Raw genomic sequence first — 21,985 nt, 5'->3', positions numbered from 1 at the left:
TGTGTGTGTGTGTGTGTGTGTGTGTGTGTGTGTGTGTGTGTGTGTGTTCGGGGGGATGAGTAAGGGTACGCTGTACCACAGCATGAGTGTGGAGGTCAGAGGACAACTTGCAGGAATCTCTCCTTTTACCATGTGTGTATTAGGGATCAGACTCTGGTATCAGGCTTGGTGGCAAACACCTTTATCCACTGAGCCACCTTGCCAACCATAAAATCTTGATTCTACTCACACTTGACTAATTCTGTCTGGATGAAAAATTCTAGACCGGATACTTCTCCTCAGAATCCCTTCGGTTTTAGCTTTTAGAGGTGCAATCAAAAGAGTGTGGCCTTTTTTTTTTATATATATATATATAATTTATATTTTTAATGTTCATTGATATTTTACCTGGATGTCTGTCTATGTGAAGGTGACAGGAACCGTAGAACTGGAGTTAGAGGCAGCTGCCATGTGGTTGCTGGAAACTGAACCCAGATCTTCTAAAAGTACAGTTGAGTGCTTTTAACTGCTGAGCCATCTCTCCAGCCCAGGTGTGGCCATTTTTTATTCCCATGATGTTTTGGATGTTTGTGTGTATGTGTGTACTGTGAGAGTGAGTGTGTGTGTGTGTGGTAAGCCCTGGTATAGGCTTTTTCATTTCTTTTTTTCTTTTTCTGTTTTGTTCTTGTTTTTTAAAGATTTATTTACTATGGATATAATGTTTTCCCTGCATGCCAGAAGAGGGCACCAGATCTCATTATAGATGGTTGTGAGCCACCATGTGGTTTGGGAATTGAACTCATGACTCTGGAAGAACAGCCAGTGCTCTTAACCTCTGAGCCATTCCTCCAGCCCTGGCTTTTCCATTTCTTGTGCTAATCACTCAGGCAACTCCTATAAGTTTGGAACAGTATCCTTTCTTTCTGGAAACTTCCTTATTATTTCTTAGATGATTTTATCTTCATTTCTTGCTGTTTTTACCTTGTGTTGATTACATTTCTATTTCTGTATCAATTCTGCATTTCATACCTTTCTTCTATTATCTTTGTCTTTATTCTTGATCCCTTTCACCTCTTAGCACTTCTGTTGATAAGCAGTAGGCTGCAGTGAGAAGACTGGCTCTCAGCTCAACTAAGGGACCTAGAGGCCCATCAATCCACAGCTTCATTTCCAGTCAGTGATTAGTACCTCACATCCAAAGGGCCACCACTTATCCCCATCAATAACAGGTTTTCCTAGGGAGGCTTGATTTCTTCAGAGACATCAGAAGACATGTCTTCCCTGGGAATAGTGACTTGGAAACTGGGCAAGGAGGGGGCTCAGTTTTCTCCATTATATATTGCACAGGTGGTTCTCCAGTGTTTTGTCCTATCTGGCTGTGACTGGTATTCCCAAATCCAGAACCCTTGGTTCCTTTCCTGAGGATGTGTCCTGCTATCTCCCTTTGGAGCACAGCTAGAGCCTGTTCCTTACACAGACCTTCCACCCATTCACCTTGTTTCTGGTATATTCATCTCCATGTCTATAGAACCTAGTGATCTCAATTTTAAGCCTCTCTAGACTTGTTAGTTCTCCCCCTCACGACATGGGAAGTCTTCTCCTTTCCCATGCAGCTAAGACTGACCACTCAGCTACTCATTTTTTCACATTTGAAGCTTAGTCCTAGCCTACTGGAAGTGGCATTTATATTGCCTTTTCTTCCCCCTATCGGGGACAGAACCAAGATTCACACAGCACTCTCTCCACTGAGTTACACCCCAGCCTGACACTTCCTCCTTTTTTCTCTTTGAGAGTGATTTCTGAGAAGAGAAGGGCTGACAGTAGGATGAGCTCTCCTGACAGCTCAACTGATAATGGTTATCACTCTCATTCTGCCTGCCATTTTTTCCTCAGCTAACCGTGGGTTCTCCATCGGGATTGGTGATGTTACGCCTGGCCAGGGACTGCTGAAAGCCAAGTATGAGCTACTAAATGCTGGCTACAAAAAGTGTGATGAATACATAGAAGCTCTGAACACAGGCAAGCTGCAGCAGCAGCCAGGCTGCACTGCCGAGGAGACGCTCGAGGTGAGACTGCCCTCAGATCAGCATGGTCAGTTGTCCTGCTTACAGTGTGCTTGGGGATGGATTAAAAGCCAGGAAGAGGAGATGGCAGAGAACCAAGAAAGGGAACACCATCTGGTCACAGTCCTGACGTGTGCTCCTATTTATTTGACAAGGCAGGGTCTTTGTTTCACACTCTCAGGTATGAAAACATGATATCTATTCTTTTGACCTCACGGGGCTGCTCTGACTGCCTCTCAGTGCCTCTGGCCTCCCTGCTTGTAGCATCCTTCCAGAGACACCAAACTGTAACTCAGGTTGATGATTACCATGACTTGGGTATAGGACAGGGAATACAAATACTGGACAGTCTTATCTTAGTCTTACACACTCAGCCCACAGGCTCTTCACATGTGAAACCACTTGGCTGAGTGCTAAGCTGGCCACATCAAAATCTGTTATTTCTCCTCTAGGAGCCTGGAGTTCCAGAGTGACTGGGGCTCCAGGAGGTGGGGCACCCCCAACAGGTGGGGCACCGGGCTTTGTTTTGTTCTGTTTCATGACAGTCTTACTCTGTAGCTCAGGCTGGCCTCTAATTTAAGCTCTTCTGACCTCAGCCTCCTCAAGTCTTGGGATTTGCAAGTATGTGTCACCATATCTCTCTTTCTTCTGCCTTCTCTGTGGCCTGTGCCTTGTGTCTTTATCTCACTGTAGTGGAGGAGATAGGCTCTTGAAGCATTAAGTTTTCTAAGCTGGATGTGGTGGCACATACCTATAATTCCGGTCAGCTGGAGGCTGAGGCAGGAAAATGGAGAGCTCAAAGCCAGGGTTTTGTTTTCTCTTCAGATTATAGAAATATTTTGCTAAAAGAATTCAAAACCAGGTTGGGCAGCTTTAGCAATACTGTGACTAAGAGAGAATTGGAGAGAGGGAGAATTCTTTTTGTGACAGTTTTTTGAGACAAGGTTTCTCTAGGTAAGCCTATGTAGTCTCTAATTCTCAATCCCTCCATAGCCTCCTGAGTGCTGGACTCCAAGGACTAGATTAATCCCCTGGAAGTCAGCTCACTTTGTCTTACTGAGTTTTAAACAGAGAGATAAGAGAGTGCTTCAAATTACTAGAGTCCTCAGTAAGACCAGGACTTCTAGAGGGTTCAGCACCTTAAATTGTGGGTTATGACTGTGCTCACAGGTAAGGGGGCTCCTGGAGTCATCTTGTCACATTCTTTGCTCATGCAGATTGAAAGTGTGCTTGGTGAGAACAGGTAGAGAGACAGATTGTATGAGCAGAGTGAGTAGTTTTCCTTCACATGCTGAATGTGTCTTTACAGGGCCATGTGTACACACAATGCTATGTTCAGGTGCTGTCACATAGACAGCAATACACAAGGCCATTTATACAGGCTGCTTCATGAATAGCTAGTCACAATCTTTCAGAACTCTACAGAAGAAAGGCTTTTATGCAACTTGAGCCTTTTGATTATCAGAGCTCAGTAAACTTCACCAGTTGGAAATCAGACTCATTTGAATTTTCTGTAAATGTCAGATTGAAGCTTTGTGATCTGTAGAGCCAGAGCATGGCTTCTCATGGACTGCATTTTCTTCCCTCCTGTCCACCTCGCCCCAGGCTCTGATCCTGAAAGAGCTGTCTGTGATCCGGGATCATGCTGGCAGTGCCTGCCTCCGAGAGCTGGACAAGAGCAACAGCCCTCTCACCATGGCCTTGTGTGGTTCCAAAGGTGAGCTGAGCCCTCAGGATTGGCATTTTGTGTGGCCTGCCAGGGGCTTGGCTCTAGAACTTCATAGAGGCTCTTCATTTCTTTAAGTGCCTGTCTCTGAATCATGGATGACTGAGCCTTTGTTTGCGTTTAGGCCAGTTTTAAGTCTTTTGGAGAAACTGGTTGGTAATATGGGTGGGTTCCTGAGTTTGGAGGTGCTTTGACTAAATTTGATGTTAAGAAGAAAACTGGGAATTTTTAGTAATAGATTTAGTGATGTAGCAATCTTTTTCCTTTGTGTGTATGTGTGTGGTGTTGAATATCAAATCCAGGGCCTTGTGCATCTTAGGCAAGTGCTTTACTACTGAGCTATAGCCCTATCTTAGGTGTGGCAAAATGTTACTTTGTATTTACTTAGACCCTTAAAGGCATTAGATTTCATAATCCATGCTCAAGCTCAGAACCTGGGACTTCTATTGCTGTACTTTTTGTTTATTATGAAATAGAATTCTAGCTCTCTACCTTGGCTGTCTTTTACTTGTTGTTCTACTTCCTGCCCCTGGTGTATACCTAGGGTCTCTCCTCCTCTGTCTTTGCTTCTTGCAAAGATAGCTTGCACACACATTTAGACTCCTCCTCCCTGCCCTCCTCTGTATGCAAACCCCATGTCCAGAAGGCCAGTCTGGTGACCGTATGAAAGGTTCCAAAGGCTCTTCCCTCCGCCCCACACATGCACATGCCCCTGAGCCCTTTCCTTGGCTTCACCCACATTGCTGTAGCTGTCCTTTGCCACCCCTGGACTCCTAGGCTGTGAGCGTAAGGGTTGTGCTGTGTCCCATTCTGTTTTATCCTCTGTCTGCCTGGCTTCTGTTACTGTTTTGCATTTTTACATTTTTCCAGTACAGTTTACATTTCTGACCTGTACCCCAGGTTCCTTCATTAACATATCGCAGATGATTGCCTGTGTGGGACAGCAAGCCATCAGTGGCTCTCGGGTTCCAGATGGCTTTGAGAACAGATCTTTGCCTCACTTTGAGAAGCATTCAAAGGTAAATGGCAGTAGAAGATTGAAGGTTTGTCTAGATTGTCCTCTGAGGAACACAGAACTATCAGGGTGTAGCGCCACCATTGGTTATTTCCATGTGGTGTTTACTATGATGTGTTGCTGTGGCACTGAGGTCCCCTTCACATCAGCCTTCAAACATTTGAAGTGCTTGTTTGGTGACTGTCGACATGTGAGAGTTTCACCACCATCACAATAGTCTATTTTTACATTCATAGTAGCTCTAGCTACATATTTCTCGTGCGTGGAGGTGGGTGGGGCTGGCCCACAATAGAATGCATTGAAGGCAGCAGCTGCCCAGGGAATGGGTTTGGCACCTTCGGAGTTCCTTGACAGTTTGGGACTGCAGCTCCAACTCACACTTCCCTCTTCTGAGGCACTCACATGCACTGGCACTCCAGCAAAGATAGCCTGTTCAAATTGTTCCCACTATAGGCAAGGGCATACAGCACCTGCCAGTCCTTCAGCCACAGGGCAATGTCCAGGGGACATTTTCCTATGTGGATGGATTTTACAATTTTGGATCTTGAATCTCATTTTCTTCTTTCCTACCTCTCTTCAGCTGCCTGCTGCCAAAGGCTTTGTGGCCAATAGCTTTTACTCTGGCTTAACACCTACTGAGTTTTTCTTCCACACAATGGCTGGTCGAGAGGGTCTGGTGGACACAGCTGTAAAGACCGCTGAAACAGGATACATGCAGGTAAGTGAGGAAGTGTCTTTAGCTGCAGAGCACAGCTCTGTGTGAGTGTGAACTCTGCCTGTAGGAAGAGAGAGAGAGAGAGACAGAGAGAGAGAGGGAGAGAGGGAGGGAGGGAGGGAGGGAGGGAGAGAGAGAGACTGAGAGACTGAGAGACTGTGTTTTTGTTCATGGCTGTGGTTTACCACCATCTTGGATTTGAAGGGTAATATTTAGACATGTTGCTGCTACAGAACTAAAGAAACAAACAAAATAGTAGCCCAGCTCAAATTGTCCTGTGGAACTTGAATAGTAAAGACCAGGCTGGAGTTGGTGTGATTGAGTGCCCTAGAGGTGGGTGCTCGGCTTATAGCCTAGAATTTGTGATTCAGCCTCCCTAGCTGTTTCCTAGCATGAAGGGTGTGGGGGTGATACCTGCCTGCTAGTTACTGAGAAGGTTCCACCTCCCACTTTGCTACTGTTTAGGTCCCATCATTCTCTCTTTCCATGGCTCCTGGGAATTACAGCTGCAGGGTAGTAGGAATGAGCTAGAGGATTTTTGCTGTACTTCTTAAATGGCTGTCCACCTTGAGCCTGTGTGTCTCCTGTAAGGTTGCAGTATGATTTCTTTCCAGACCCTGGTGGAGATCATTTCCACTCCTCACACATCAGTAGCTCTATATGTTACAAGACATAGATCCTTTGGGATCTAGCACAGGGCCTCCCAAATGCTAGGCCAGGGCTTGAACTGCTGAGCATAGTCCTAGCCCCACCAAAATTCTTCATGTTTTGACTGACACCAGTTAAAATTGACAGGCCACATTATTGGGCCACAAACTTGATTCTAGCTGTTTCCTGTATCTCCCCTGGAAGCATGGCCCCTATAGACCAGGATCGATGGACCAGTGAGCCAAACAAAGGTGATGAGGGTATAGTGGCAGAAGACACTTGTTCCAGACAGAGCCCTGTCTGTGCCGTGTTGGGTATCACCTGATGCTATAGATAGCTGCTGGGAGTCACCCTTTGGTATGAGGTGTGCCGCTCAGAAACCCACTGGACTGTGAATGCCTTCCCTACTTCTGCATGACGAGCTGTGACTTAGGGTATGAATATGTGTGGTATGAATTCCTGGAGCAGTATGTTAACTAGAAGCAGTGGGTTCTGGCTAGGGGAAGTTTGTTTTTCTAAGGTATACTGCTGGCTGCTGATGGAAGACTCTCCCAAGCGGAGTTGAGAAATGGTTGGTCCTCTTGATTCAGATTCTCGCCCTGCTTCCTTCCTAAAACAGAGCTTGCATCTGAGTCTCTGTACTGAAGTCTACAGGTGTCCTGGTTTGCGTGTGTGTAGAAACTATAGTTTGTACCATAGGGAGCTGGGCGGGAAGGCAAAGCAGCCCAGGAAAGCAGTGTGAAGTTGTTGGGGCTGGCAAGGCTTCTGTTACAGGGAGACTTAACACAGTGAAGATGAGGTTAGAGCAAGAGCTGCCTCTCGCTGCACCTGTGCCTCCATGTTCTCGGGCAAGGGAGGCACTTTTAAGGGATTGCTAATAAAGTGCTGTTGATGTAATTCAAGTGCTTGTAACCCAGGGCAGGGATGAGGTTTGATGACCGAGTGGCTACCTAGCATACATAAGGCCCCAGGTTGATCTCTAGCACCAGGAAGAACAGACAAGTAAATCACTGACCTGTGACCTTAAACTTTGGTTGGCAAGTCTGATTGTGTGCTAGGAAGCAGTCCTCAGCAGGCAGCTGAGCTTCCTTCTCTTCCTGCAGAGAAGATTGGTCAAATCCCTGGAAGACCTCTGCTCTCAGTACGATCTGACAGTGCGGAGTTCCACCGGTGACATCATCCAGTTCATCTACGGAGGAGATGGCTTAGATCCTGCTGCCATGGAGGGCAAAGATGAGCCGCTGGAGTTTAAAAGGGTTCTGGACAACATCAAGGTGAGATGCAGCATTCTATTGGGGGCCACAGACTTCTGGGGACTCTGTCCTCTGTCGACACTGTTCATAGTACCACACTTCCCTCTTAGTCACCTCTGCCTGAGGATTAGTACCTTTCTCTGAATGACCCCGTTTTCATTTGTGCGCCTGTTAGTCCAAATCAGATGCAAGTGAAAGAGGCTTGGCTCCTCACACCTAGTGGATGAACTAGAGACGAGCTTTAAAAAGAATGGTGTTAGGCAGCAGGCTCATTTCATACACTAGAGCCAGGAATGTACGTTGGAACTATTCTTTTTGAAGAATCATTGGACAAGATTCATCTGGACTTCAGTTTAGTGCCTTTTGACCCAGCTCTTTTATCGACAGAAGGTTGTTCCATTAAGGGGTCTTTTCCACTAGTAGTTGCAAGCTACCAGTTAAGAATGGGTCAAAAAACTAGTAAAACTTTGAGGAAACCCCATGAGCTTAATGTGTGTTGAAGTATTTCTCCTCTTGAGATGTTTAGTTGGCTGGTTGTTTTTTGTAGTCCTGAAGTCAGCCGGGGCCTGGAGTATGCTGGGAAAGGCTCTACCATGAGCAGTATCTTTGATCCTTTGTTACTTTTGTACTTTTTATTTTCAGGTAAAGTCTTATTTGACTGCCAACTGCAGTTGAATTTGTTCTGTAGCTTAGGCAAGCTAGAACTTGTGACCTACCTGCCTGGGCCTTCTAAGTAGCTGAGATTACAGGGTGGGCCACTAGGCCTGGTGCAGCAATGTACATTTTTACAAATACAAAGTGTGCCAGGCAGTAGTAATCCCAGCATTTTGGAGGCAGAAGCAAGTATATTTCTAAGTTGAAGGCCAGCCTGGTCTACAGAGCAAGTTCCAGTACAGCCTGGACTACACAGAGAAATCCTGTCTCACAACAAACTAGTAACAACAACAACGAAACCTAAATACAAATTTGGGCTGAAGTTGAGTTGTGAAACAATAGATCCATGCTTACCAATTAGAGTGGAAGTCTTTAAATAAGGTGGGGATTCCTGACAGCATGATAGAACATGCCTGTAATCCTTTCACTTGGGAAGAAGATCAGGAATTAAAGGCCAGCTTCTACTGCGTAGTGAGCTTGAGGTCAGCTTGAGCTACACAGGACACTGCCTCTGGTGTTCATTTTCACATGAGATGTGGAGTCCAGAGTATGTTAGCAAAGAATACCACAGGTTGCTAAGAGCTTACTCTGCAGAGTTTTATATTTGGGACGTTCCTTTGCCTAGTCCTCCCCCTCCCCCCTCACCAGGCACATGTAACACCACATCTTTCTGGTACTCAGGCAGTGTATCCATGTCAGAGTGAACCTGCTCTCAGTAAGAATGACCTTACCTTGACCACTGAGGCCATCATGAAGAAGAACGAGTTCCTATGCTGCCAAGACAGCTTCCTGCAGGTAGGCTCTGCCTGGTGTCCCGAGGACTCTGTCTAGTGTCTCCCACTGCATTTTATAAGCCAGGGTTTTATTGTGGTGTTTGTTGTGACCTGGACAGTATTTCACTAGCCAGATGACGAATAATGTCTTGTCTTTTACACAAGTGACTCCCTGTTAGGAGAAGGAACCTAGAGATCTGTCTGTGTAACCCTGTCACTAGCCCTGTGTCCACTTTCTTTTTTTCTGCAGCCATTCTGAACAGCTGTGTTTAGAGACTGCCGTCTGCCTCACATTGCAGCTTCTTTCTATCACAGATCAGAAACCTATTGAGTGGTCTTCCCATTTCCTCCTGGGGCCATCACCATGCTGTGCCTTAAAAGGTTTCTTTGGTTTGCTTTTTAGTTATGACCTATGAGGACCTGCTTCAGCAGTCTCCATATTTATAATCATGGCTAGGATCAAAAGCAGAGGTGTGGGAAAAATTAGGCCGCAGCTGTGGTGGAGGAGTCCCGGAGACTTTCCATGCGGCCGGTCCCACATACAGGAGAAGGTCTATGGTTCCAAAGACTGGAGACTTTGTCAGCAGCAGGCCCCAATGACACGAGGAAGTCCTTGGTTCCAGAAAGGTTTATTTTCATGGCGGATGGTGGATGGATTTGGATGTACCCCCCTGAAACTCAGGCCAGGCCTGAGTTAAATAGGAAGGGAGAAAGGGGGAGGGTCTGGGGAAGAATGCTTAATTTGCTCCACCCTCTGGCCTTCATTAGTATGTAAATCTCTAGGGCCTGAGGCCTGTAGTCACACCCTCTACCTGTGCACTTTGGGAGGGGCTGTAATGGCCTATGTGGCTGAATAATGTAGGTCTATGGAGACGAGACTGCGTGTCAGGACCCTGGGTTCTGGGGACCTGCCAAACACCTACTGTTTCTCCCTTGGAGTCTCGGGGTTCCAGGACCATGCCCAGCCATGAACCAGGATACCCTTACGCAGTCCCACACAGAGGGATAGAGAGACCTCCACCAGTGATCACTTTTGAGCTTGAATCCGCAGGCCAGTTTTGTGTCTGCAGTGGGACCAGAGGGGAATCCTGGGGAGACCTTACTCCCCTTTGACCTGTGTGGAGGTGTGAAAGGTGAAAGGTCTCTTCCAAGTACCATTTGTGTTGGATTTCACCCTAGAAGTCATCTTCCATTTTTGCTTTTTAGAGATTAGAGTGGCAGTTTTGTTTTACCATGTGACTATATTAGTTATCTTTCTCTTCATCCTCAAGGACCTTCACTGAGAAAAAGCAGCCATGTGCTGTGTTAGCATGTGTTGTGCGAGCCAGCATGAGGGTCACAAACTTCTGTCCTAGTTCTAGCAAACACAGGCTCCTCTTCTGGCTGATTCTTACACCTTTGACCAGTTTTCATAGGTGGCCTTGTGGCCAGCCGTTTCTTCAGTGAGCACTGGCTCAGCTTGTCCACTGTCACTTATAAAGACTTGATGATTGACAATGGCGAAACATGTCCTCTCTGTCTAGTCTCTCACTATCTGAGGAACTCACGTGCACTAAGAGAAGTAAAATATAATGCTGAACACAGCCCATACTACAGCTGAGGCAGGTCTGAGTAGCCAGCCCTTGTTCCCTGGCCCTGACCAGAGGCAGATATGAACACTATTGGCACACTGGAGTGTGAAACTAACAATGAATTGCCTGCTGAGTGTTGTACGTGCTGTCCCTCTAGCATGCATAGACTCACCCACCAGAGTTCTTGGTACTTATATCAGGTTGGTTCTTCCATGTGAATCTACCCTTTTTTAGAAACTTCATATCCAGTGCGTGTCTATGTCCTAGGCCCTTTATTTCTTTCAACAAAGCTACTAGGAGCTTGTTACATGGGGGACCCACTGACTAGGTGTTACTCCTAGTAGCCTGTAGGCTGTGGTTTGGTGTGTATGTCTGATTGTGTGTGTGTGTCTCTGTCTGTTTCCGTCTCCTCACAGCTGGGAACCTCCAGGCCTCTTTGCCCTCTACTGTTTCTGTTCCCCTTGCTGAAAGAATTGTCACAGCTGGGCCCTTAGATCTCAGCCCTGAGCCAGACAAGTGGCAAGGTGTGGAAGCCAGTAGTGTGCAGGGGTTTTTGCCCTGAGCAGCACAGAGAGAAGTCTGCCCTGTCCAGAGGCTTTCCACCTTCCCTTTGCAGGTTGTCCTTTACAGTTACTCACTGTCCCAAACCAGCTCCAGGTGACTGATTAATGAGTCTTGAGAATTTTTCTTTTCTTTCCTTTTCAATATTACTACATTTTTATTTATTTATATTTTTGGTGGTATGCATACGTGTGCCATGGCAAGCATGTGGAAATCAGAGGACAACTCTTTCTTCCATATGGCCTTGGGGACAGAACTCAGGCCATCAGGCTTTGGGATAGGCATCTTTACCTCCCAAGCCATCTCACTAGCAATGAGTTTTTCTTCAACATCAGTCAGTCTTTGAGTCATTTAAAAAATTATTTTATGTATATGGGTATTTTCCTGCATGTATGTCTGTGTACCACTTGCATGCCTGGTGCCCATGGAGGCCAGACCACAGAGTATCAAGTTCCTTGGGTCTGGAGTTACAAATGGTTATGAGCTTCCACGTGAGTGCTAGGAATTGAATCTGGATGTCCTGGAAGAGTAACCAGTGCTTTTAGGTGCTGAGCATTCTCTGTAGCCCATTCTAAGACTTTAAATCTTACAATTTAATAAAGCTCTTTCTAAAATGAAATCATTTCTATCTGAATGTCTAACAGATGTCTAAACTGCAGAGTCACCCTCCATGTCTCCCACCTTCTCAATATAAAGACAGAGTTGACTAGCCCAGGCAGCTATGAGACCTGCAGAGAGACCATAGGAGAGAGACAGTGATGTTTAGAGTGACTGTCAGTGCTTTGAAAGTTTTCACTGTGGAGTCATGAGAGTTCTGAGTGTGGAATCTTAATAATGCCTTGTAGAGCCCCTAAGAGCTATGCCAGGCTCCTTCCTACAGCCATGTGGCAGAGGTCAGGGTCCGGGATAACTCATGGGAAAAGGTTGGGTATGAAACCTAATGAGTGTCTTAAGCAAAGGGCCAGTTTCCCCAGGGTGGAAAGCACAGTGCGCTCCTTACAGACATGCTGTGTAAGGGAACCAGTGGCCGTGTTGCATCCTCTGGACTGTGTAGTTAGCAGTGGCTAAGAAATGGAGCACTGTGTTCATTGTTGGGTTATGAAGTGATTCTGCTGTCTGCTGTTGTAAATCATTGAAAATCATACAAATTGATCTGTGTTGTGTCTTCTTTTCAGGAAATACAAACATTCATTAAAGGGGTGTCCGAGAAGATTAAGAGAACCAGAGATAAATACGGGATCAACGATAACGGAACAACAGAGGTAGACACAGTGTTTCACAGATGTGGCTCGTCCTGACTGTGCGCTGTAGTGTGTCACACATGCGCCTCGTCCTGACTGTCCGCTGGAGTGTTTCACACATGCAGCTTGTCCTGACTGTGTGCTTGCCTTTGTCCTTCCAGCCTCGTGTGCTGTACCAGTTGGACCGTATTACCCCTACCCAAATAGAGAAGTTTCTGGAGACCTGTAGGGATAAGTACATGAGGTGGGCATAACTATCCTACATTGCCAGGCATTCATGTAGGACGCCATGTCCTGTATATTCTCTCTGGGTTCAGGGTCCTGGCTGGCCTAGTTTCACCTCTGTTGATGCAGTAAAATACTTGTGCAAAAGCAACTTGGGGGGTGGGGTGGGGAAAGGAATGATTTTTAACACACGGTTCCAGGTTAGAATACATTTGGGGAAGTCAAGGCAGGCACCCAGTCAGCTGTCATGTCACACCCACAGTCAGGAGCGGAGGGAAAGGGGAGCAAGCAGCCATGTCACCTGCCTGCCTCTCAGTCAGCTGTCACACCACACAGTCAGGTTGTAGCTTCATGTTACACAGTTCAGGTCCCAGACGATGAAGTGATTCTACCTCTTAGGGTGGGTCTTCCCACCTCAGTTAACAATCTGTAAAACTCTCCTCAGACATGCCCACAGTCAACCTGAGCTACACAATTCCTCATTCCCGGTGACTCTAGGTCGGGTCAGGCTGGTAGTAACCACTAACAAGCACTGCCCAGCATCAGTGCATCAGTGCACCAGGCTTTGGACAAATGTGTGCCTTTCATCTGGAGTCTCCAGTGGTACCCTAAGCCGCATGCTCCTAAATATGAAAGGACTTGCAAAAGGATGTCCTGAATGTCTTTTGACTGTAAGGAAAGTCATATCATATATTGCAGATTCCAGTTCTCTGACCATGTTTACTACCCAGTAAGAGCAGACCACTTCCAACTACTCCACACAGTGGACACCAGCCCTGTGTATATGACAAGCTTATCACACAGAATTTAGTCATATTGTCTGCCCCTCTGACCATCTCACTCCCCTAATGTCACTTATTCCTAGCCTGTACCAGCCCCTTCCTCTGGCACAAACACTGCCTGCCTCATTGGTGAAACCCAACAGAATCTATATATTTTCTTTTAAAAGGCAGTAACCAGAAGCCTGTCCCAGCACTTCTGATGGCCTTTTCTTTGTAGTGTCATATCTTCCTTTCATGTGTCTTTTCTTCTAGAGCACAGATGGAGCCAGGCTCTGCAGTGGGTGCACTCTGTGCACAGAGCATTGGTGAGCCAGGCACCCAGATGACCCTGAAGACTTTCCACTTTGCCGGGGTAGCCTCCATGAACATCACCCTGGGTGTGCCTCGAATCAAAGAGATCATCAATGCTTCCAAGGCTATCAGGTAGGTACGCCCTGGCTTGTTTCCTGGGGACCAGTGGTCCTTGTGCTCATGAATGCCTGTGATTTATTAACTGGGCAGTTTCTGATGTCCAGAGGCAGGTCTGCTGTATTGATCATTGTTTGTATTTTAGAAAGTCACTCAAGTCAAAACTTGTTTTATTCTATGGCCACTACCTACATGAAATAGAAAATATTACACAAGCTAGCAGTATTGAGGACTAGGTCAGGAGACATTTCATACCTTTGATGTCATTACTTCATGCCTGAAGTGCTGACTGATTATTCTCCTGCTTGATTTGTAGCCATTCTCTGTAAGCCCCTAGTGATTTCAGTCAAGTTTTCAAGAGACCTTGGATTAGAAGAACTAGAGATACATCATGTCTTTAGGGGTAAAAATTATTGTCTATTCTCTAAGTCTTGCAGTAGAAAGAACATCTTAGGAACAGCTAAAGGTAGCAGATCCTGGTTGTAGACCAGCAACTGTAGATATCCAGGGTGGTTGGAGGTCTGCTTGCCTCCTGCAGCCTAGTCAGATCTGTCCCAAGGGCCCATGTTGGTGGGATGCTGTCCCCTGTGAGAACAGATGACAGTAGTGGCCAGAGGAGCAGGGGTATTATTGGAGAGGGGTAAAGGGAGGGGGAAATGCATTAGGAGTTGGTTTCCTGGAAAGCAGAAGGTCAAGAACTAAGAGATAGGTCTTCCACAAGGAAATTTCTTGAATTTTGTCACAGAAAGAGTGGGGACCTGGGGTCTCCTGAAACTAGCTAGCCTCAGTGAGAGGTCTGTGAAGTCTTTGTTTCAGGCCTCCCTGAGGTGAGCTCTCGTAAAGACCTCATGGCTGTGAGTAGCACTCAGAGGTCATACAGCAGCGCACTGTGCAGTCCTGGTCCCTTCCTTGTGTGCTGACCCTTGCTCCTCCTTGCAGCACTCCAATTATCACGGCACAGCTAGACAAGGATGACGATGCAGATTACGCACGCCTGGTGAAGGGCAGAATTGAGAAAACGCTCCTGGGGGAGGTAAGGAATCCCTTTTGATGACAGGAAAATGCTATCAGACATCCTCTCCTCTCTGCAGTGTTGAGGATGTGGCAGAGCAGCTGCTGTGGATGTAGCCTGCAGCTGAGGCCATGCAGAGTGTGTGCCTGTGTAGGGTTGAGATGGGGAAGTGGCCATGAGAATGGGGGTAATGATTTGCTCTTTTGCCATGGCAGATCTCAGAGTATATTGAAGAAGTGTTTCTTCCTGATGACTGCTTTATTCTTGTCAAGCTCTCCCTGGAACGGATCCGACTTCTGAGACTGGAGGTGAGTCAGAGTTAATGTGTGAGGGTGTGATCCTGTGTGTCCTGAGACAGGTGCTGAGAAACGAAGGGAGAAGTTGAGCAGCCAGAGAAACAGTGTAAAGATTTTTGGCTGGTGGTTGTTGTTGGTCACACCATTAGTGTCACATCCTTCTGAGTTGACCCTGATACAGACAAGACATGGCCATCACAAGAAACTATTGACATGGTGTGGATGCAGTCTGCATTTACTGGTTATCATTACGTGGTGTTAGGATAACTTATTCCTGCCCATCTTTATGCACGGTGGAAGGAGCCTGGGCCGGTTCTGTCATCGTCCCCTGTGGGTCCTTAGCTCAGCACTTGGCTGGTTTGCAATGTTTTCAGTTGGTGGGTTAACCTGGCCTCTCTTACTAGCATTTGTGGAGATAGATAACAGTTAACTGATAACAGCCTTTGTGGGGGTCAGCTGAGGTCAACTGCTAGTTAAGCGTTTCTTAGCCTTGAAAAAATTTTGAAAGCCATTCTCAAGTGCCGTATTCTTGTGGTTCCCACATGGCAGTCAAGTCTGTCTTGTTGTGTAACTTGTGACTCTGGTAACACTTGCTTTGTAGCCTTAGTGTAGCATGGTAGTAGAATAATTGCCTCTTATGTATAAACAAGGTCCTTGGTTTTATCTAGCGATTGGAAAAAAAGTTAAAAATGGAGAATACATTTGCTTCTGGAGTATAGCACAAAACCAATAAACTTTTCAGCCTTCCTGGCTTCTGTTGTCCAGACACTCCAGAACTTTCTCCATGGGTCATGTTTGTTGCCGTGAGTTAAACATGAATGTTCAATAAGAAAAATGTTCATTTTTTTCAGTGAAAGAATCTTCTGTTTATGAATAAAGCACAGGTATTGAACATAAATACATAATATAGCAATATTTGTGGGCTTGGAGAGATTGAACTGTTAAGAGTACTTACTGCTCTTCCAGGAGGCAAAAATTCTGTTCCAACACCCACATAGATTATCTCAAAACCTTGAGTAATTCCAGCTCCATGGGATCTGACCCCTCTTTTTGTCTTCATGTGTACCTACATATAGGTACGTACATTCATAGAGATACACACATACACATGAGTAAAAATAAGAGTAAACTTTGTGGCAGAGGAGATGACACAAATTGACTACCAAGACTTCTTAAAGAGTCATCACGCCATTAAGGATGAAGGCCATTGTCTTGGAATTCTGAAGATGTCTGTTGGTAATGTCCCTGGCACCCTGCAGGTCAATGCTGAGACAGTGCGGTACTCCATCTGCACATCCAAGCTCCGAGTGAAGCCTGGCGATGTGGCTGTTCATGGGGAGGCTGTGGTGTGTGTCACCCCCAGGGAAAACAGCAAGAGCTCCATGTATTATGTGCTGCAGTTTCTGAAAGAGGATCTACCCAAGGTGAGGCAAAGCATCTTCTCTTGGAGAACAGCCAGGGGTGGAGCTGGAGACCAGGTCACTCACTATAAGACCAAAGATGGCACCCCAGTCCTTCATGGTCATATACCCAAGGGGTCAGTCTGGTTCTTATTAAATATTTTTGGAGGTGTGGGAGTGTGTGGTGTGCTTATGGTAGTTGGCTCTCTCTACCTTTGGGTTCTTAGAATCAAGCTTAGGTTGTCAGGTTTTGGGGGAGACTCTTTTATTGAGTCAGCCTGCTTTTATATTTTATTCTGTGACTGAAGCTCTGTTGCTTAGTCTTCTGTCTCCTTTCTCTAAGCTGACTGTAGATTGGGGCACAGTCCTTTGAAGTGTTCCCCTACCCCTGGACAGTACATAGTCCCCCTGGATAGTACATAGTCCCCCTGGATTACACACATTGACATGGGGATGCCCAAGAATGGCATGAGTCAGGTTATCAGCCCATTCCTCTGCCCTGTTTCTGAGGTTCTTGGGTGGGACCAAGGGGTTGCTGTATCTTGAACATTTTATGTTGAATGTAGGTGGTGGTACAGGGCATCCCAGAGGTGTCAAGAGCTGTCATCCATATCGATGAGCAGAGTGGGAAGGAGAAGTTCAAGCTTCTAGTAGAAGGTGACAACCTGCGTGCAGTCATGGCCACCCATGGTGTGAAAGGCACCCGAACCACTTCTAACAACACCTATGAGGTACTATCATACCCTTTGGACCCTTGGCCAGCACCCACCACAGTTACTTGACCCTGACATTTACTCTCTCTTCCCCCAACAATTGTACAGCAATGTGTTGTGGGAAATAGAGCAGGACTTGCTTTGTGCTTGTCGGGCAGCAGACGTAGTAGGAGTGGGATGGCTCACTGCAGGGGCTGCCTCTTCTCACGCCGAGCCTTTCCTAGGTGGAAAAAACCCTGGGCATTGAGGCTGCCCGCACAACTATCATCAACGAGATCCAGTACACGATGGTCAACCATGGCATGAGCATCGACAGGAGGCACGTGATGCTGCTCTCTGACCTGATGACCTACAAGGTATGAGAGAAGGATGGTTCCAGGTTGTCAGGGATCGTGACATCCACTGTATGGTGAAAAGAGCCAGAGAACTTCTGTATCATGTAAAATACAGTGGTGTGAGGACTGACCTGGACAGGAAGTAAGGTGTCACCACCAAATGGCCTTAAGTGTGAGAATAGGCCAGGTATTCTGGTAAACTCCCAGGGACAGAATTTCAACACTGGTAGTTTATGGAACAGAAGTGTTTGAACATGGCTTTTCCATGTCCTGAGTCTTATTCTACAGCAAACCTGGCCATTACCAAAACGAGGCTGTCCATGGTGACTTGGGGTGTTTTTCACTAAAGCATGCCTTGTGCAGATTATTTACCTGTTTCCAGAGAGTAGAGCTGGAGATGTTGCTCAGTCATAGACTGTCTGCCTTGTATGCATGGGCCTTGTGCTTAAACTCCATCAACAGACACACACACACACACACACACACACACACACAGATTTGCCCTGTTCTCAAGTAGGAGTGTAGGAGGAAGCTGCTGAGGGTGTTTGATTCCTCGTACTGTGGTACATTGGGTTTTTCATGGTAAGCTGCTACTGCAATAGAGGGCTTTTAGGAACCAGAGGTGGGGAGCAGAGTCGTGATAAATATCCCTGAGTCTGGGACAGAAGCATCCCTAAAGGAGAGGGTGTCTCAGGTGTGCCTTCGGCTATTGTTTGAATGCATGTGCTAGTTCACTGTGTCTGCCAGACAGATTTCGTTCTGTTTATGTGTTGTATGTACATGTGGGGGTTAGTCCTTCATGTGTGGAGGTCAGAGTTCAACCTTGGATACCCTTCCTCACAAGATGTTGACCTTTGATTTTTGTTTTGTTTTTGTTTCTGTTTTTGTTTTTGTTTTTGTTTTCGAGACAGGGTTTCTCTGTGTAGCCCTGGCTGTCCTGGAACTCACTCTGTAGACCAGGCTGGCCTCGAACTCAGAAATCCGCCTGCCTCTGCCTCCCAAGCGCTGGGATTAAAGGCGTGCGCCACCACTGCCCGGCTGACCTTTGATTTTTTAAATGCCTTTTTTTCTTTTCTTTTTGTTTTTTCAAGACGTGGTTTCTCTGGATAGCTCTGGCTGTCCTGGACTGGTTTTATAGATGAGTCCTGGCCTGAACCTTAGAGATCCACCTGCCTGTGCCTCCTGAGTGCTGGGATTGAAGGCGTGCGCCACCACGCCAGGCTTTTAAACGTGTTTATTAGCATGTATTAATTGTGTATACCATGAGATTTTATTATGACCATTTTGTGTATGTGTATGCTGTGGTTTTGTTGGCATCACCTCCATTTACCATGTCTGACTGACTCACTCCTGCTCATCCCCTTCTTGGTCCCAGCTCATCCTTCCGTTTTCATGTCCCTCTTTTTAAAGACCCAAATCTCAGTATGACTGCTTAGAAGGTCAGGGTGAGGGAGGGGTCAGTTACAGGAGCATGGACACCTTAGCAGTGTTTATATCATTGAAGAATCCCTGTGCCCATCCAAGATTTAAGTCCTCACATACGAGTTCCTGAAGCACTCTCTCCCGTCCTAAGATGTTGACAGCACCGGTCTCATGCATGATAGGCCTTTTCTTAACTGGAAATACCTACATTGCTTCTAGTACTAGCTTTTTAAGAAGAAAGAAGCTACCTCTACCCCTAACCCCATTGTTTAAAAACCCAGATTGCTAATTCAATTCTTCGAATAGCTGCATGGCTGGTTTCGGTGTTTCTAGTGTTGGGATATTGTCTGTTGCTTTGGTTTAGAACTTCAGGAAGTGGCTTTATTCCCTTCTGACAATCTCTCTTCACACAGGGTGAAGTCCTGGGTATAACCAGGTTTGGCCTGGCCAAGATGAAGGAGAGTGTGTTGATGCTGGCCTCCTTTGAGAAGACAGCTGACCATCTCTTTGATGCTGCCTACTTTGGGCAGAAAGACTCCGTATGTGGTAGGTTTGGAATGGATCTATTGTCTATAGAACCCAGCTGAGGCACCCTGTTCTCCTAAAAATCTGAGCTATTTTCAGTGCAGATAGCTTTTGAGTTCTAAAAGAAAATATATGGATCCTGAGTCCTTGAAGCTGTACTTGACCCCATTGACTAACAGCTACATGTTGTCCAGAGATGACAGGTGATGGATAGTATAAGTACCACCAGGAGTAGAAGAGATGGCTTGTGATCATGCTTCCTGGTGAGGCATTGAACATCATTTCAAAAGTCAAGTACCACAGAAAATGAGGAGAGACACAGGTGGAGAGAGAGGAAGAGAGGGAGGTGCGGAGGATTGGGAGGAGGTGTGGGGATGACTGGAAAGCCAGGCCAGATAATGCACATCTCTAATCCCAAGACTAAAGAGGCAGAGGGAACCAGAAACCTCTGAGTTCCATGCCAGCCTGTTCTATACAGTGAGTTCAACCTAGTCGAGGCTACGCAGTGAGAGCCTGTCTTAAAATACCAAGGGGAAATGAAAGAAAAGTGAGGAGGCTTAGCATGGGAGAAGCCCAGGCACAAGCCAGAGTAGGGCTAGCTGTGAGATACTGGGACTGAGACCTAGCACCCACCTGATATAGGAGACTGGGTCTTTCCTCAAGCTGTACACACTCACTTTCTGATGCCTTACCATCACTAACACCATGCAGCCTTAGTATACCCTCTGTCCCCCATCCTGCTTGGGAATGGCCCCTGTCTCTATGACTGGAGCACTGTAACCCAACAGTAGCTCTCCATGTATATTGGGGTTAGGTTGTGGCTCTTTGCCTCTCTGGTTCTGTAGTTGTCTTTGGCATCAATAATGTCTTTGGCACTGTAATGCATCTGCTTCTTGCTTGCTTCCTGGAGAATCAGAGACATGCACAGAGCCTATACTTAGAGCTTTTAAAACTTACTAAAACTGCCCAGTGGTGTTACACACCTATAATCTCAAGAACTGTGAAGGCAGAAGCAGGCAGATCTCTTGAGTTTGAGGCCAGGCTGGTCTACAGAGTGAGTTTCAGGGATTCCAGGACTAAGCAGAGAAACTCTGCCTTGAAAAACAAACAAACAAAAAAAGGAAAAGAAAGAAAGATTTGAAGCCAAGAGAGGAATTTTGCACCCATCCCTTCTCGAAGTCATTGGAAGCCTTCTCAGTGTTCTGATATGGGCACTGGTTACCCAGGGCCCTGCACTTCCAACTGTTGTCATCCTTTCTTCAGGCACTCATCATCTGATCATGTGCAGGCTTCCTACTGTCTAGCTGTTTCCCAAAGACTATCTTCTGCTTTTTGACTCATGTTTCAGAAATAGCTGAGCTGAATTGGTTTACAGTACCTACTAGATTGTGGCAGGCACTATCCTTCCAGAGACAGGGATCCTCAGCCTTTGCCCTTAGATGGGAAGGAAAACAATGAGCAACATATAGGCAGGTGATATATGGTAGAGCTGGGCCTCAGATCTCAAGTTTACAGTCTTAATATTTTCTCCACTCTGTGAATCCTTTCTCTAACCAAGGTTCTGTTTGGTTCCAGGTGTGTCTGAGTGCATCATCATGGGAATCCCAATGAACATCGGAACTGGTCTCTTCAAGTTGTTACACAAAGCCAACAGGGACCCAAAGCCACCCAGGAGGCCCCTGATCTTTGACACACACGAGTTCCACATCCCTCTTGTCACATAGTTTATGGCAAGAGGTCACCATTTCTGACCTCGGCTCCTTGTCCTATGTGCTGCTGAATGGAAGAACTTTGTATTAACTAGGACAGATGTCTGTAAACCATAGTCAGACAAAACCCATGCCCTCAGCAGGAGCTCCTTGGATGGGGAACTGGGATTCTCTTCACTGAGGGGCCTCAATATTGCTGCTCAGCCTGGTCACAACCCATGCCACCTCACTGTTTCTACAGAGGATCTGAAGGTGTGCTCACACTTGCATGTGAGCCAGGCCTAGACCCACAGAGGCTAGGACACAGTCCTGGTTTCCCATTGCTCAGTTATGCCAGATTTTCCACTGATGTACTAATGTAAATACATTACCTTTATTTATTCGTTCCGAGAGATATTAAGTGTTTGTTGTTATTCTACTTTGAGACAGGGGCTGTTGAAGCAAGAACAACAGCTTCAAAGCATACTGGTAAGACACATACCAGTGTGAGGTGCAGTGTGGGATGGCTAGGCCCTGGTCAGGCAACTGTTTATGCGAATATAAATGCCTTAGAAGAAAATGAGAGGCAAACCGAGTTTTGTAATAAGTAAGTCACTTTCGAGGACTGTAGCCTGTGGCTCCCAAGTAAAGACTGGGGAACATCATTAACAAGAGGAGGAGTGGTTCCTCTGAATTCTCTTGAGAGCAGTAGTTGTTTGTCTTTACCCAGAATATTAACAAATCTAGGTCCATGAGTATACCAAAGGTATTCATCACTTTTGCAGATACTTGAGCGCCACCCTGTTCTGATCTCTGAGGGGTTGAGGTGGGGGTTTCAGGTGTGGTTAAATAGCCCACTAGTTTCCAGTGGATCAGCTTGATTTAATCTCTGACCGAGGAAGTGCAGTGTCCCTGATGGCTTCTGTCTTGACCCTTGAAGGGTCTGTTGTTGACCTCATGACATGACACTGGAAGGCAGA

General features: G+C 46.3%; 1 protein-coding gene across 1 annotated transcript in view; it reads left to right on the top strand.

Annotated features, from left to right (window-relative positions):
* Positions 1 to 21,418, top strand: part of LOC114609702 (DNA-directed RNA polymerase III subunit RPC1) — a 38,221-nt gene extending 16,803 nt beyond the window's left edge. Inside the window, exons 16-31 of the mRNA XM_028754104.1 lie at positions 1,873 to 2,045; positions 3,648 to 3,759; positions 4,669 to 4,787; positions 5,364 to 5,501; positions 7,250 to 7,420; positions 8,735 to 8,848; positions 12,134 to 12,220; positions 12,361 to 12,443; positions 13,459 to 13,629; positions 14,554 to 14,647; positions 14,842 to 14,934; positions 16,182 to 16,346; positions 16,889 to 17,053; positions 17,260 to 17,391; positions 19,206 to 19,338; positions 20,893 to 21,418. Of these exons, the coding sequence (XP_028609937.1) occupies positions 1,873 to 2,045; positions 3,648 to 3,759; positions 4,669 to 4,787; positions 5,364 to 5,501; positions 7,250 to 7,420; positions 8,735 to 8,848; positions 12,134 to 12,220; positions 12,361 to 12,443; positions 13,459 to 13,629; positions 14,554 to 14,647; positions 14,842 to 14,934; positions 16,182 to 16,346; positions 16,889 to 17,053; positions 17,260 to 17,391; positions 19,206 to 19,338; positions 20,893 to 21,041 (2,099 nt within the window). The 3' untranslated portion in view covers positions 21,042 to 21,418. The remainder of the gene's footprint in view (positions 1 to 1,872; positions 2,046 to 3,647; positions 3,760 to 4,668; positions 4,788 to 5,363; positions 5,502 to 7,249; positions 7,421 to 8,734; positions 8,849 to 12,133; positions 12,221 to 12,360; positions 12,444 to 13,458; positions 13,630 to 14,553; positions 14,648 to 14,841; positions 14,935 to 16,181; positions 16,347 to 16,888; positions 17,054 to 17,259; positions 17,392 to 19,205; positions 19,339 to 20,892) is intronic.
* The last annotated feature ends 567 nt before the right edge of the window (positions 21,419 to 21,985 follow it).

Source organism: Grammomys surdaster, unplaced genomic scaffold (genome assembly GCF_004785775.1).
Source record: "Grammomys surdaster isolate TR1022 unplaced genomic scaffold, NIH_TR_1.0 125979, whole genome shotgun sequence".
Lineage (NCBI taxonomy): Eukaryota > Metazoa > Chordata > Mammalia > Rodentia > Muridae > Grammomys > Grammomys surdaster.
This window is presented reverse-complemented; position numbering and strand designations above follow the sequence as displayed.